The sequence below is a fragment of the Engraulis encrasicolus genome, chromosome 19, assembly GCF_034702125.1.
Source record: "Engraulis encrasicolus isolate BLACKSEA-1 chromosome 19, IST_EnEncr_1.0, whole genome shotgun sequence".
In the NCBI taxonomy this organism is placed as follows: Eukaryota; Metazoa; Chordata; class Actinopteri; order Clupeiformes; family Engraulidae; genus Engraulis; species Engraulis encrasicolus.
Window position 1 is genome coordinate 41,838,363 of NC_085875.1, and position 12,053 is coordinate 41,850,415.

Here is a 12,053-nt window from a genome sequence, read left to right on the forward strand (position 1 = left end):
AAGGCTAAACATATAAAAAACATATATCTTCGACTTAATAGCGACCAAAAGAAAATTGTAAAACTAAGTGTGATTAAAGACACATTTACCGTGAATTCTAATAAGAAATCATGTAAGCGTATGAAACAAGAACCAAAAACAACCCTCCGTTTGAATTTTTCCGCGCTGGTATGTTTTTTTGCGTCATTTCCGGACAAAAAACTAGGCTCGTGGGAAGTACGTCATCAGCACGCGCATTGACTGCTGTAAACATAGTGGAGTCTCTGTGATAAAAAAGCACGTTGGTACAGGTAGTGTTGTTATCGAGCCAAACATAAATTATCCATGGTTTCCAATCTATTCGCTACCTCAGTGGTTTAGAAAATTACAAGAGGATGTAATGCGCTCGTTGGTATTCCCCTGTCCCACTAAAGAAAATCGGACTTGACTGTAACATCAGTGAAAAGGGTTTGTGCCAGTATGTACACTGTCTGTCTTCCAGAAGAAATATGGATGATCGTGTTCAAGTATCTGTCAAAGTCAGACTGGCTTAAGATTCGTTCTTGCTGCAAATGTTTTAAGAGGCTCATAGACCATCCTTCGCTTTGGAGAAGTGAATTCATTGTGCTTCGAAAACTTAGGTCTTTCAATGATGGCTTCTGGAAGACACTGCGCAGAAGAACGCAGGCCAATGTTCGGGTGGTTAATGTTAATGGAAGACATTGGGACATCATCGTCAAAAATCTTCCATGGCTGAAGGCAGTGATTATCGAATTCACAGATGGTCGGACTGTTGATTCTGATGTCCTGGCAAATCTAAACAGACTAACCAAGTTGAAAATGTTGGTCATTCAGTCATTCGACCATGCGGGATTGGTCAAAAAACTACCATCAATGTCCCAGCTGGAACACCTGTCCTTTTGTCTGCTCCCCAGTTCTATTGGGCCTAACCTCCTTGAAATCTTATCTCAACTCAGCAACCTGACTTCGTTGCATTACCACGAAGGCCGTTCGCACACTCCAAAGCACATTTTTCATGCAATGTTGAATGGGTTACCCAAGCTCAGGAACCTCTCAATCAGGTGGTGTTTTAATAATTCTTGGTGTGTGCCTCTGCCGGATGACTACTTTGGTTACGCGGGAACAGCTCTGGATTCCTCAGGTGGGTTTAACTAATAAAAATAATAGTAATATAATAAGCATAACAAAACAAAGCTCTGGGTTTTTGTTTACCTGCCAAAATCCTACAAGAACTATGGCAAGTCTTGGAAAGATAACGATAACAAAATCCTTATTGTCAGGTCGTGGGGACTTTGCCCTTACCAGTCTGGAGCTTCTGAACTACACGGACCCCCTGCTGTCACCAGTGGCTCTGGATCACCTGCCCTTGTTGGAGAAGTTAACCGTCAACTACCACAGAGGGGCCACACACCGCAATACATGTCACCTCAAAGGTTGGCTTAGGAGTCTCAGTCACCTCACTGAACTGGCAGTCAATTGTGAGTCTCACAAAGCACAAACACAATTCTCTTCACTTCAATTCACATACTGTCTTTACTAGCTGTAGATGCACCGACGGTCTTAACGATGCATTCAATGCAACAGTCCATAAAGGGGTGGGGGTGTAGGGGGCTTCATATCATATCTCATATGGCTTGCCTAAGCAGTGTTATGCGGGGAACTGTTGTAGTCACTGCAGCTTTGATTATTTCAGACAGCCAACCACTGGGAGTCTATGCCGACACACTGCCAACGACACTCAGGAAATTGTCTCTTTCTGGCACTTGGGCGGAACCTGAGGATTTGGTCACAGTGAAGAGGACAGTACCAGACCTTCTCCACCTAAACTACAGCCCTTTCGTTTACAACCCACACAACTTCTCTGAGATTCCAAAGGCTTTCAATAAGTTGCAAAGCCTGCAAATCAGGTGAGTATAAATATTGTATCAGTCATTCGGTGAGGATGAGGGGCAGCCATTGCCTAATGGCAAGGGAATTGCTCTTAAGGTCAGAAGGGTGTGGGGTCAAAGTCCACCCTTACCTCTTCCCAGTCGCACTCTTCAATCCATGGCTGAAGTGCTTTTTTGCAAGCCATGTAGCCCCATAATGCACGCCATTCCACCTGTAGAACGCTGTAATACTCATTGAAAGGTTAACTACCATAGTACTACACTACTATGACATAACACAGGGCCTTTAGTAATGCACTACAACAAAACAGCAAATTTGTAATGCTGTGTTCTAACTAGGGCATGACACGGAAGTGGATTTTCACTCCCGTCCCATTACGGTCCCAGAAAAAAAACCCGTCCCGTCCCATCCCGGACTGGAGTACAAAAAAACAAATCCCCTGCAAAGAATGTCTCCCAATCCTGCCCTCTCCCACTCAAAATCTAATCCCACTCGCTCCCGATCCTGTTTGTCTTGTTTCGTCAAAAAAATTAAAAATAAAATGAGGGGGGATTTTTTTGAATTATGAAAAAAAATCAGCGATCCCCAGTAATTCATGCTGTCCTCTCTCATAGCCTACGCACACATCGTCTCCAGGGTGAAACTGTGTAACAATGGGCAGGTGTAGGCTACTTTTGGTTGTTTCAAATATGATACAAATCATCATCTATTTTTGGCATTCCCGCTCCCGTTCATTTTTAAATTTTGACTCCCATCCCGCGGGAACCACAGGAATTCCCGAAGAATGTCATCCTCTAGTTCTAACGCTTAAAACTAATGCTGTTCTAGAGACCTGTTACCTTAATAACTAATTCAAGCTGGCTATTCATCAACTAAGTGAAATTCTTGAAAAATAGGTTTTCAAAAATAACCTTGAATAATAAGTATGTGATTTTCAGTTTGCCTACATACACTTGTGCAACTTTAATTTTGCTTGTTTTGTAAAAGTTGAGACACTAAACCAGTGTTCCCCTTTGCATGTGTCTGTGGCCACCACCATTTCAGGTACCACGGTCTCTGTGCGAAGGATTTAGCAGGCCTTGGAGGAATGCAGCACTTGAAACGTTTGGTGATTACGGCTGCTCCTGCTGACCACAGTGCCATTTCCTCAGAGCTGCTCACTCAGGTTCAGATGCTGAGAGCGCATGGAGTTCAAGTTGTTCTAACACAGGGTGGGAGTGATGAAGAGCAATTTTTCATTTGCCACCCATGCTAAGTATTTTCTATGGCCAAAACCTGGGGTCCAACTCAAACTGGAACCTGCTGTCCTGTAGACTTTTGCCTCTGTGGGAAAAACAAAGCTTCTCCGCTGTCAAAGTTGCGCTTTTCCCCATTCACACCCGATAGCAAATGAGACTTTTTGAATTGTGTTTTTGAAAGATATTGAATAAAACCTTGATCCGGAGTGGGAGGGTCGAGGATTATGTGGGGCAATTGAAGTTGTGTGGTATATTCTTGTTTTTAACATGTTTTTTTTCCTGTGTGCTTTTTGTTTGTTACTCATTGTTCAATAAAAAAATAATAAGAATAAAAAAAGAATACAACTTCATCACCCATGTCGTCTTGCCTCACATCACACTTATCCTCACAGCAAATGCCCTATATCCCAGATTACCAATACAGGGGGGTATTCTAAGAACCTGGTAAACCAGTTAAAAGTTATAAAAGTTATCTTGAGGTAATGGTAAATCGTCTAATAGGACAGCTGAGTCCACGTTTTCCTAACTATGACACCAGTGGGCTCTCTATTTACAGATTTACCGCTGCATGTCCATCTACGCAGGTTTATCACATGAATTAATGCATTCAATAATAATGGTGAACACAGCAATATTAATGAAATAATGATTAAGTAGATGTTTAAGCATGTTTTTGTAATACCCCCTAGGCCTGGACAAATACAACTAGTGAACTTTTCATGTATTCGACCCATGTTCAACCCCCCTTTTGCTGTATGTACCCCTGTGACTTCTCAGTTGTGCCTTCATGTATTGAAAACATATTGCCATTTCTTGTGCCTTAATAGGCAATTTGGCTTTCATGAATATTCCCCCTTTTGCTTTATGTCAATAATAATAATACTAAAAACCAAAGCTACTGGTGAGTGTCAATCCCACTGAACCATAAGCATCACATACTTTCCCCTGCCTTCACCATCATTACAATTACCTTTTATGAAATATGATTGTAGCACTTAATTTACAATTAAACGTGTCCAGCAATTTAAGTGTACGTTGTGTCAAATTCCCTCTTCTCTTTAGCTTGGCTGCCACACTAGGCTTGTAGCCAGAACAACTAAAAACATGGGCAGCTGTGGCCCAATGGTTAGGGAGGTGGTCTTAAGATCAGAGGGTTGCAGGTTTGAATCACACCCTTATTAATTCCTAAATCTTCATCCATGGCTGAAATGCCCTTGAGCAAGACACCCAACCCCACATTGCCCCTCCAGGGACTGTAACCAATACTATGTAAATGACCAAGTCACTTTGGATAAAAGCTTCAGTGTAATGTAATTAAATGCAACATGTCCTAAGAAATTGTCTTAATGTGGATCAACAGGCATCTATTGAATATCTGCTATAGGACAGACATCCAAAAAGACCAATTTAGATTAAGTATGCACATCATTTTGTAGCCTGGCTATCGCGCAGACCCTTAGTGCTTTGTGCATCTTCGTTACACTTCGTGAGCCATCTGCGTGAGAACAAGGTTTATCATTTTGTAGCCTAAACTGACAAAAAGCCTCTCACTGACAAATATTATAGGGTTTAATCTTTTATTATTTAAAATTATATTTTCCATTTTTTGTAAAGGTCATCATGTAGTGTGGTGTTCCTGAGGATGTTTGCCTCATACTGTCCTCATAAACAAATCAATTCAAACATTACATTTCCTTAAACGCGTTTCATAACTGGATGACATGTGTAACGTGTAGACCGGTAATCTAGATTATGCATATTCAGACATCATTCAGGTTTCATCTTCTGTCATTTTTTTCTTTAATCAGAAAACATTTCATTGATGATCCAAACAGGATGTTTAAAAAAAATAGCAGTAGGAACAAGTATTGATCAACTTATTTGAATAGCTGCTTATCATCACCATTGATGAAACGATTCTGTTTGGAGACAGCAAATCAACTGGGACTTTAAAAGAAAACATCTAGTGAGCAAGGTCTTCGCTTCAGAGTTCTTATCCGTGTATTTCCTCAGCTTGATTATCCAACATCTGTTCCGGCTGCTATTGCTTAGAAGTGTGTTGTTTTTCACAATACATTTACTTTGTATTGTTCAATATTTTAACAGTCTTTCTACCATAGTGGTAGTAGCTGTAACCTGATGTTACTGTTGTCAGAGCAGTGATGTACCTGTGGAAAAAAAATGTTTGGGTTAAGATCAGTTGTTCTATACCTTCATTATCAAACACCTCTCTGACAACATCAGAAGCCTGCCAACGCCCCCCGCATAATGCCCACCCAACATCATGATGACAGGATGAACCGGATGTGAACGTTTTACATGCAGTTTAGGTTTTTAAGGTACATATTCTTTGCTTTCAAATGAATGAAGTCCATTCTATTCAAATGAATTAACATGCTTCATCATTATTAAACCCCCCAAGCCTCATTCAAACATTTGTACCAAGTTAAGTATTAGATCTCCTTTTAGTTTGATGGTCGCTAAGGGATCGCTAAGGGTCATGGGCACGTGTTCAGTTATTTCCTCATGAAAAGTTGGTTCTCAGCAGCACTTTATTTTTTAAAGCAGAACTAAATGAGTAAGCGTGAATGCATTTGATTGGGTAGAGCATTTAGTTGTGAAATGATGTGTGAAGTAGTTTGTGCTTACCACAGAGACTGGAGCCAAATGCTGTCTGTGTAGTGGAAAACTGGCGACGCCAGAGAGACTGCCACAAGGAGTAACTGAATAGCAGTATTCACCTGAAATGAACAGTACTTTCAATTTTCACAGCCACAACACCCATGCATTATTTTTCATCAATCCTAGATTTTACTTTCTACCCTGTATCTTCTTTCATTTTCCATTTCTGTGGGGCTGTACACAAAATAATGTGATGGACTATCTGAAGCAAAATATAACGTTCTGTGTAGACCTTTATACACATTCTTCATATAAGAAAGGATACATGCATGCTGTTCATGCGCACATAAGTTTATTAGTATAGCAAACACTATTACTGCAAAGGGAAATGCGTTAACAGTTACCAATACTTCCTCAAATCTCTTCAGCTCTATCCGTTTGCAATGTATGAGGGGCCTACCTTGCTTAGTGATGTTGGCTTCAGTTGGGCTGTGGTGTAGCACGGGTTGAAGAACTTGCTCAGAGTCACCTGGTGAAACAGTGAACAATTTTTTTACCTAATTTACTCAATTACCCTTCCACTACTATTGAGTAATTGTGGGGAGCGGGGAAAAAATCAGAGTCAATGATGTTTTTTGTTGTTGTTGCAGACGCCAGGTGGAACAATCACAGCTAATGCCTATAAATGAATTCAGGGATTAAAGCAAAAAAAAGTCATCTGACTGAACTTTTTTACCGGTTAGGCACCCGATCGAGTATCACTCCGTAACCCAACGAAAACCAATGTAGCCAGGCTCTGCCCTCATAACGAAACATACACTGGTTTTATGCAAGGAATGGTGCCAGAGCCAGCACTAGGCATAGGCAGACAGGGCAGTCGCCTGGAGCAGAATAGGCCTATGTATTGAGGGCGCCAGTAATACCAAAAAGTGCCACAAAATCAGAACTTCAACCAACATAACACTTTACACTTCACATTAACAAACAAAACCTCCTTGGTGGAGGTAATGAATATTCATTATACACTCAGTAGGCCAATATAAACACTCAGTATGAATGTACCTGTAGGTACTAGATCAGATGCTATGCTTTATGTTTACAGATGCCAATTTCTAAATACAAAAAAATGAAAGAGGGAAAGGGGGCAGGCCTAGGCCACCAGATTGACAAGAACTGGCCGAGAATGGAGGGATAATGGATACTATATCAGACTGCAAACATTGAACTGCAATTTGGGGCATGTTTTGGTTATTTCCTCTTATTTCTACCCATTGTTTATGAATTGTTCACAACACTATGCAGAATGGATTCACAATAAGTGTTGCTTCAAAATGGTCTAGCTGATATCACAGAATTATTGACTTGGAATTGCAATGCGTTGATACAGTGATCCCATTATGGTTTTTTTGTTGTAGTAGGCGGCTATATTTTTACTTTCCCATCAGAATGGGCAAACACTGTTCTGGTGAAAGCACTGCGCATTGCTTGCAGTTGTATTTCTGACATTTAAACTAGTTGGTTATTTTGTATGTTTTTCACTATTCGTCCTGTTACAAATAACTTGTTGATGTTTACAAACAGGGTGCGGTAGTCTACCTCTTGTATTCTACCGTTTTGAAAACCTATGGCTACCGGTAGCCTACTTTTTTTTTTGCTTCTCGATGTGCGGTGCCAGGCACACGCTTACCATTGATTTAAAACACGTCCCCGATTCCTACACGCACTCGTGTTCTCTCCTACAAGCTGACACGACGCAAGTAGACACGACACAGTCAGACATACGTCTATATAACAAAAGTAGCACACTTTCCCAAGCTTGTCGCGCAACTTTCCACTCGAATGAAGACAAATCACCCACCTATCAGTCCTGAGTGCGCAGTGCGCAAATAACTGAACTCAAATGAAGCGTATAGTCCGAGAAGACGTTGAGCCACTCAAAAACGAGCACACACAACTGTTGCTGCACACTATTCCAGTTAGCAAAAATAGCATCACAGAGTAGCCTACAACAAGCCTTGAAAGTGAAACAAACACCGAAACAGCAATTATTGACCACCCAGGAGAACACTGCTTCCCAGAACAAGACGTGGCATAAAATATTGGCTCTGCCAGGGATAGCCTCCGTGACCCCTGTAAAATGAAACCCATTTTCAACTTATTTCTTAAATATATCGGCAACAACAAAGTTAATATGCTATGATTACAGGTGAGACTGTAAATTATCCGTTGTCAGAAAGACAACTACAGCTAGTTCTACACGTAGCCAGACAAACGCGCTAAACTTTGAGGATGAAACGCATGTTATTACGCATGGTATATTCTAGCTAGCTGCCAATGATAGCCGTCCCATTGGGGCTATGAATAATGTTAGTATAAGTAACAATGCTTAAAAGAAAAACCCTTCATGAAAAGGACATCATGCGCAGTCGAAGTAAACTATTCTTTTTTTTCTAACTATCGCCACGGCAGGTGCAATGATAATGGAAACATACGTGTCCTACCTTCTTCCAGCTATGCATTCCATGCGCATTATTAGCCCATATAAGAATATCAGTCCAACCCGTTTAATGATTGTCATTGCACTTTAAAGACATAGTATTACACTTATTTTCTTTTCTGCCATCAGCAACAATGTTGGCTATTTGATTTTTGTAATCTCTCGCGCTGCGCCGCAACCGAATTGTTGACCGCTGGTGTACTTTTTTTTTTGGAACACGGAGGACCAGGGGATGGCTCAAAACTACTGAGCGAATCTGTTGTATGACACAACCGGTGCTGGAGTGTAAAACTAAATCCGTGCACCAAACACACCTCTCGTCCCCTTCTCATGGCCAGGAGTGCTCTCGATTTGAGTTCAGTTGGAAAGTAAAAATTGTAAATTAACTGACATGAATTATAAGGACGGAAATCCGTCCAAACGAAAATCCAGTTGACGGAAATCCGTCATAGCGACGGAAAACTTTAATCCCTATGAATTAGTAATTCTAAATTAATGTACAAGCAATGCATATGCGCCTCAAATAATGCAGTAATAACAAACATCATTGACCCTTCAGCATCAGTTGAAATAGAAATCAGGAAGTTTCTTTAGTTTCAGAATGTACAGTATGTTGCAACAGCATTGGGCCAGAAGAGTCAGGTTTCTCCACTTAGTTCACTCAGAAACAAAAGGACAATCTGGTCAATTATAAGCAACACAACTTCATCAGTTTTATGTATACATTTATGTACAACAGTTTAGGCCAGCTTTTTCTGTGGGTGCACTTGTACAACAGTTTAATCCAGCTTTTTTCACGAGTGCATCTGAAAGTAGTGTGTCCCAATACTTTCTAGACTGATGGGAAATGATTAGACATAGAATCCTTCAAATATATTGAATCTGAGTGAGTTTGGGACCACCACTACACACATCCACAACAAAGAAGAGTGAGTGAAGTGGGAGTGTGGAGAAATGGGACACAGCCTATACCAATTCAGAGTACCATGTTTATTATACAGGAATTGTGTGCGTTTCACTTACTGGGGGAGGAACAGTTTTGTATCGGACATAAAAAACAGCAGCGATAAGGCCAACATCCCTGAAGATGACCAGAGCAGTGAGGGGAGCTGTTGAAACAAATCCATTAAAAACAAGATTACAGCAGTACTCCAGAAGCCAGATGTGAATTGTCATGGAATATGTAAGATACGTAATACATGCATATTCCTGCGTTGTGTCTGAATGTTAGGTGACGTCACCACGGTGTACGTAACTCAGTTGAATGCATGCAGTGATGTTGAACAGTTCAGTAAAAGTTGGCTGACGCAACGGAATCCAAAGTGTGAACATTAATTAGTATTCACATTTATTACAATGCCTCATACACACTGAGCTTCACAGAAGAGAAACTTCATTCTCATCACTCCATAATCTTGCTAACTCATCAGCCGACTAACAGTTTAAACATGGCTGTTTTGAAAGAGGCAGGTTCATCCATCCCACACCCAGAAAAGTAATGGAAGTGAATACAGATGGCACACCATTCTAACTGACTGGATCCATGTAAGCAGCAATTCTCTGTAGATACTCAATCTTAAACGACTGCAGTATTCTTTAGATACTTTAGATAGGTGCCATGTGGCCGACTGGAAGAGGTATTTGACAGAGGCACCTGTTTGCCAAAGGTAGGGAACCCAAGGCGGAGCCACAGTCATCGCAAAAGCCAGGTTACTCCCAAGTGCATTCTGTTTGTGCATTTAAACAGGGTGATTTGGCTGCACCAACAATGGTTGAATATACATGGTAATACATTTTGTTTATAACCTGACTGCGCGAACCTATCTGTGCACAACTCAATCTCTGATTGTTGGAAACCGCCGTCAGTCAAAAAATTGGCTCACGTGGTTGGCTGCCAGTGTCTTGCCCCTCATAACATTGTGTTGTTAAACACTGAGAACCCATGTATAGAAGCATGTAGCAGCATTTTTCCCTCTGGCATGGTGACCACTGCTCCTGCTAGTGACAAATATGTGTGAATATGTGTACCTGGGATGAGGCTGGCATAGGTCAGACTGACGTAGAGCACACTGATGAGGATCTTGTCAGCTAGCGGGTCGAGGGCACTACCCAGGGCAGACTTCTGACTTGGCCAATTTCGTGCAATCCAGCCATCCAGCTGACAAAGGGAGTAATTAAAAAACATTCAGCAAACACTGTGAATGCACATGAGGTCAGGTAAATTGTGGCCAGTCGTTGTGTATGGCCATGTACAACAAATGCAAGATATTTTGTGCAAGAGAGTGTGTTCAAGCCTGGGTGTAGACTTACCAAGTCAGTGGCTCCAGCCAAAATGAAAAGGCCAAGTGACATGTGAAAGTACCCCTCTATTATCAGGTGACCCAAAACTGGGGATAGCATGATCCTAGCCATACACAGAAAGTTTGGTATGGTCCATGGATTTTCATACTAAAAGAGGACAAGAATGAGACTGAATTAACATGATGGCATTGTGGGGACAATAACACCTTTTAAGTTTGCAATACAGCGATTGGGGAAATAAACCATGTCAAATTGATTCCATACACTTACCAGTTCTTTAAACTGAAAATGTTCATGGTGAGGGGTTGGTGGCTTTGTAGCATCTTGTTGTTGACAAGATGCGCTTTCCCTTGAATCCTGTTGCGCTGGACTTAGCTCCTCGTCCAAAATAGGCTTTTTTGGACTAGGGCAGCAGAAACTTCTCACTCCAGAGTGAAAGGATAAACTTGAGAGTGGAACACCAAGAACCCGCGTGGAATCCCACAGTTGAAGGTTATTGCTTGCGAGATGTTTTGTGCGCCAGATTGAAGGCGTGATATTCGTTGTCCCTTCATTGAATTTTGAACACGTTACATGTTTTCGTGGCGATGGGTTGACGGGCAGAACCTGGTACTGGGGGTGGTGGCAATCAATACCCTCGGCGGTGAAAGTTGACTTACGGTCACGTAGTCTGTCATGGTGCGCTAACCTGAACCACTGCCCAAGAGCACAAACTTTGTGTTTGATTCGCTCGTGCCAATTCAGATCCCCGACGGTCGTTTTCCAGGGGGTTTTCGGACCCCATTTCTGTGGCGCTCCTTTGAACAATTTTTGGCATTGAACAGTGGCAACATTACTCTTGAGGCTAGGTACATGCCCCCTCACACAGCTGAAGAAATTATTTTTGCAAACTGCCAGAAACATATCCAACACTTATCCAGCTGCCAAGCGCGTCGGCCAAGTGGCAAAACGTCATCGATTTAACGTTAGTTCCTCTCTGTAACTTATCTGACAAGTATTAAACGTCGAATTGCACAATTTAGTCATATTTAGTAAATCTGAAGACTATCATGCACACCTCTCAACGTGTTCCATCTTGCCGTATTCCGTGGCGTGCTGCGTTTTTGCGACAGTACACTATTCCATGATGTCAAGTTAGGGCAACAATGACTTTATTCCGTGGCGCCGTGCTGTGTAACACAAACGGAAAACCAAGGGGATCACGACGTACAATAATGACAAGAATATATATATACACCATTAGACCGTAGTAAGAACGCATCTATATATTAATGCCATTTTATCTATCTTTGCCTTTTGCTTGAAGGACGTCCGTAACACGCATGCGCACAAGGTCCAGCACGTAACCCTAGCACTGTCAATGGGACTCTGTCAGTGACTGGCAGTGGCAGACACCTGTGCACCAGCACAATGGTTTTACCAATCACCTCTTACACAATCCTTTATGTCTGCATGCACACACCAGTTGATTATGATAAGGAAAGATGAAGACTGAAGCAGTAATG

At 41.6% G+C, this 12,053-nt stretch overlaps 2 protein-coding genes across 2 annotated transcripts; one reads left to right on the top strand and one right to left on the bottom strand.

The window, feature by feature from the left end:
• The first annotated feature begins 250 nt into the window (after window positions 1-250).
• On the top strand, window positions 251-3,478 carry im:7136021 (uncharacterized). Its single transcript, XM_063224225.1, has 4 exons — window positions 251-1,141; window positions 1,281-1,478; window positions 1,694-1,907; window positions 2,935-3,478. Exons 1-4 carry the CDS (start codon window positions 460-462, stop codon window positions 3,143-3,145), a joined length of 1,305 nt encoding a protein of 434 aa, XP_063080295.1. The 5' UTR covers window positions 251-459; the 3' UTR covers window positions 3,146-3,478.
• Window positions 3,479-4,898: 1,420 nt separating this feature from the next.
• crls1 (cardiolipin synthase 1) lies at window positions 4,899-11,849 on the bottom strand. Its single transcript, XM_063184469.1, has 7 exons — window positions 10,819-11,849; window positions 10,558-10,695; window positions 10,276-10,405; window positions 9,271-9,356; window positions 6,211-6,279; window positions 5,778-5,869; window positions 4,899-5,296 (listed from the first exon to the last, which is right to left on the bottom strand). The coding sequence occupies exons 1-7, from the start codon at window positions 11,449-11,451 to the stop codon at window positions 5,206-5,208; spliced, it is 1,239 nt and encodes a 412-aa protein (XP_063040539.1). The 5' UTR covers window positions 11,452-11,849; the 3' UTR covers window positions 4,899-5,205.
• Between the last annotated feature and the right edge of the window lie 204 nt (window positions 11,850-12,053).

Bases quoted from the DNA above. Each gene is read 5' to 3' on its own strand.
- im:7136021 (XM_063224225.1), top strand. From the start codon at position 460: ATGTACACTGTCTGTCTTCCAGAAGAAATATGGATGATCGTGTTCAAG. The intron at 1,142-1,280 runs GTGGGTTTAACT...CCTTATTGTCAG, and splicing joins AACAGCTCTGGATTCCTCAG to GTCGTGGGGACTTTGCCCTT. The intron at 1,908-2,934 runs GTGAGTATAAAT...CCACCATTTCAG, and splicing joins TTGCAAAGCCTGCAAATCAG to GTACCACGGTCTCTGTGCGA.
- crls1 (XM_063184469.1), bottom strand. From the start codon at position 11,451: ATGTTTCTGGCAGTTTGCAAAAATAATTTCTTCAGCTGTGTGAGGGGG. The intron at 6,280-9,270 runs GTAAGTGAAACG...CTGTTTCACCAG, and splicing joins ACAAAACTGTTCCTCCCCCA to GTGACTCTGAGCAAGTTCTT. The intron at 5,870-6,210 runs GTAGGCCCCTCA...TGTTCATTTCAG, and splicing joins AGCCAACATCACTAAGCAAG to GTGAATACTGCTATTCAGTT.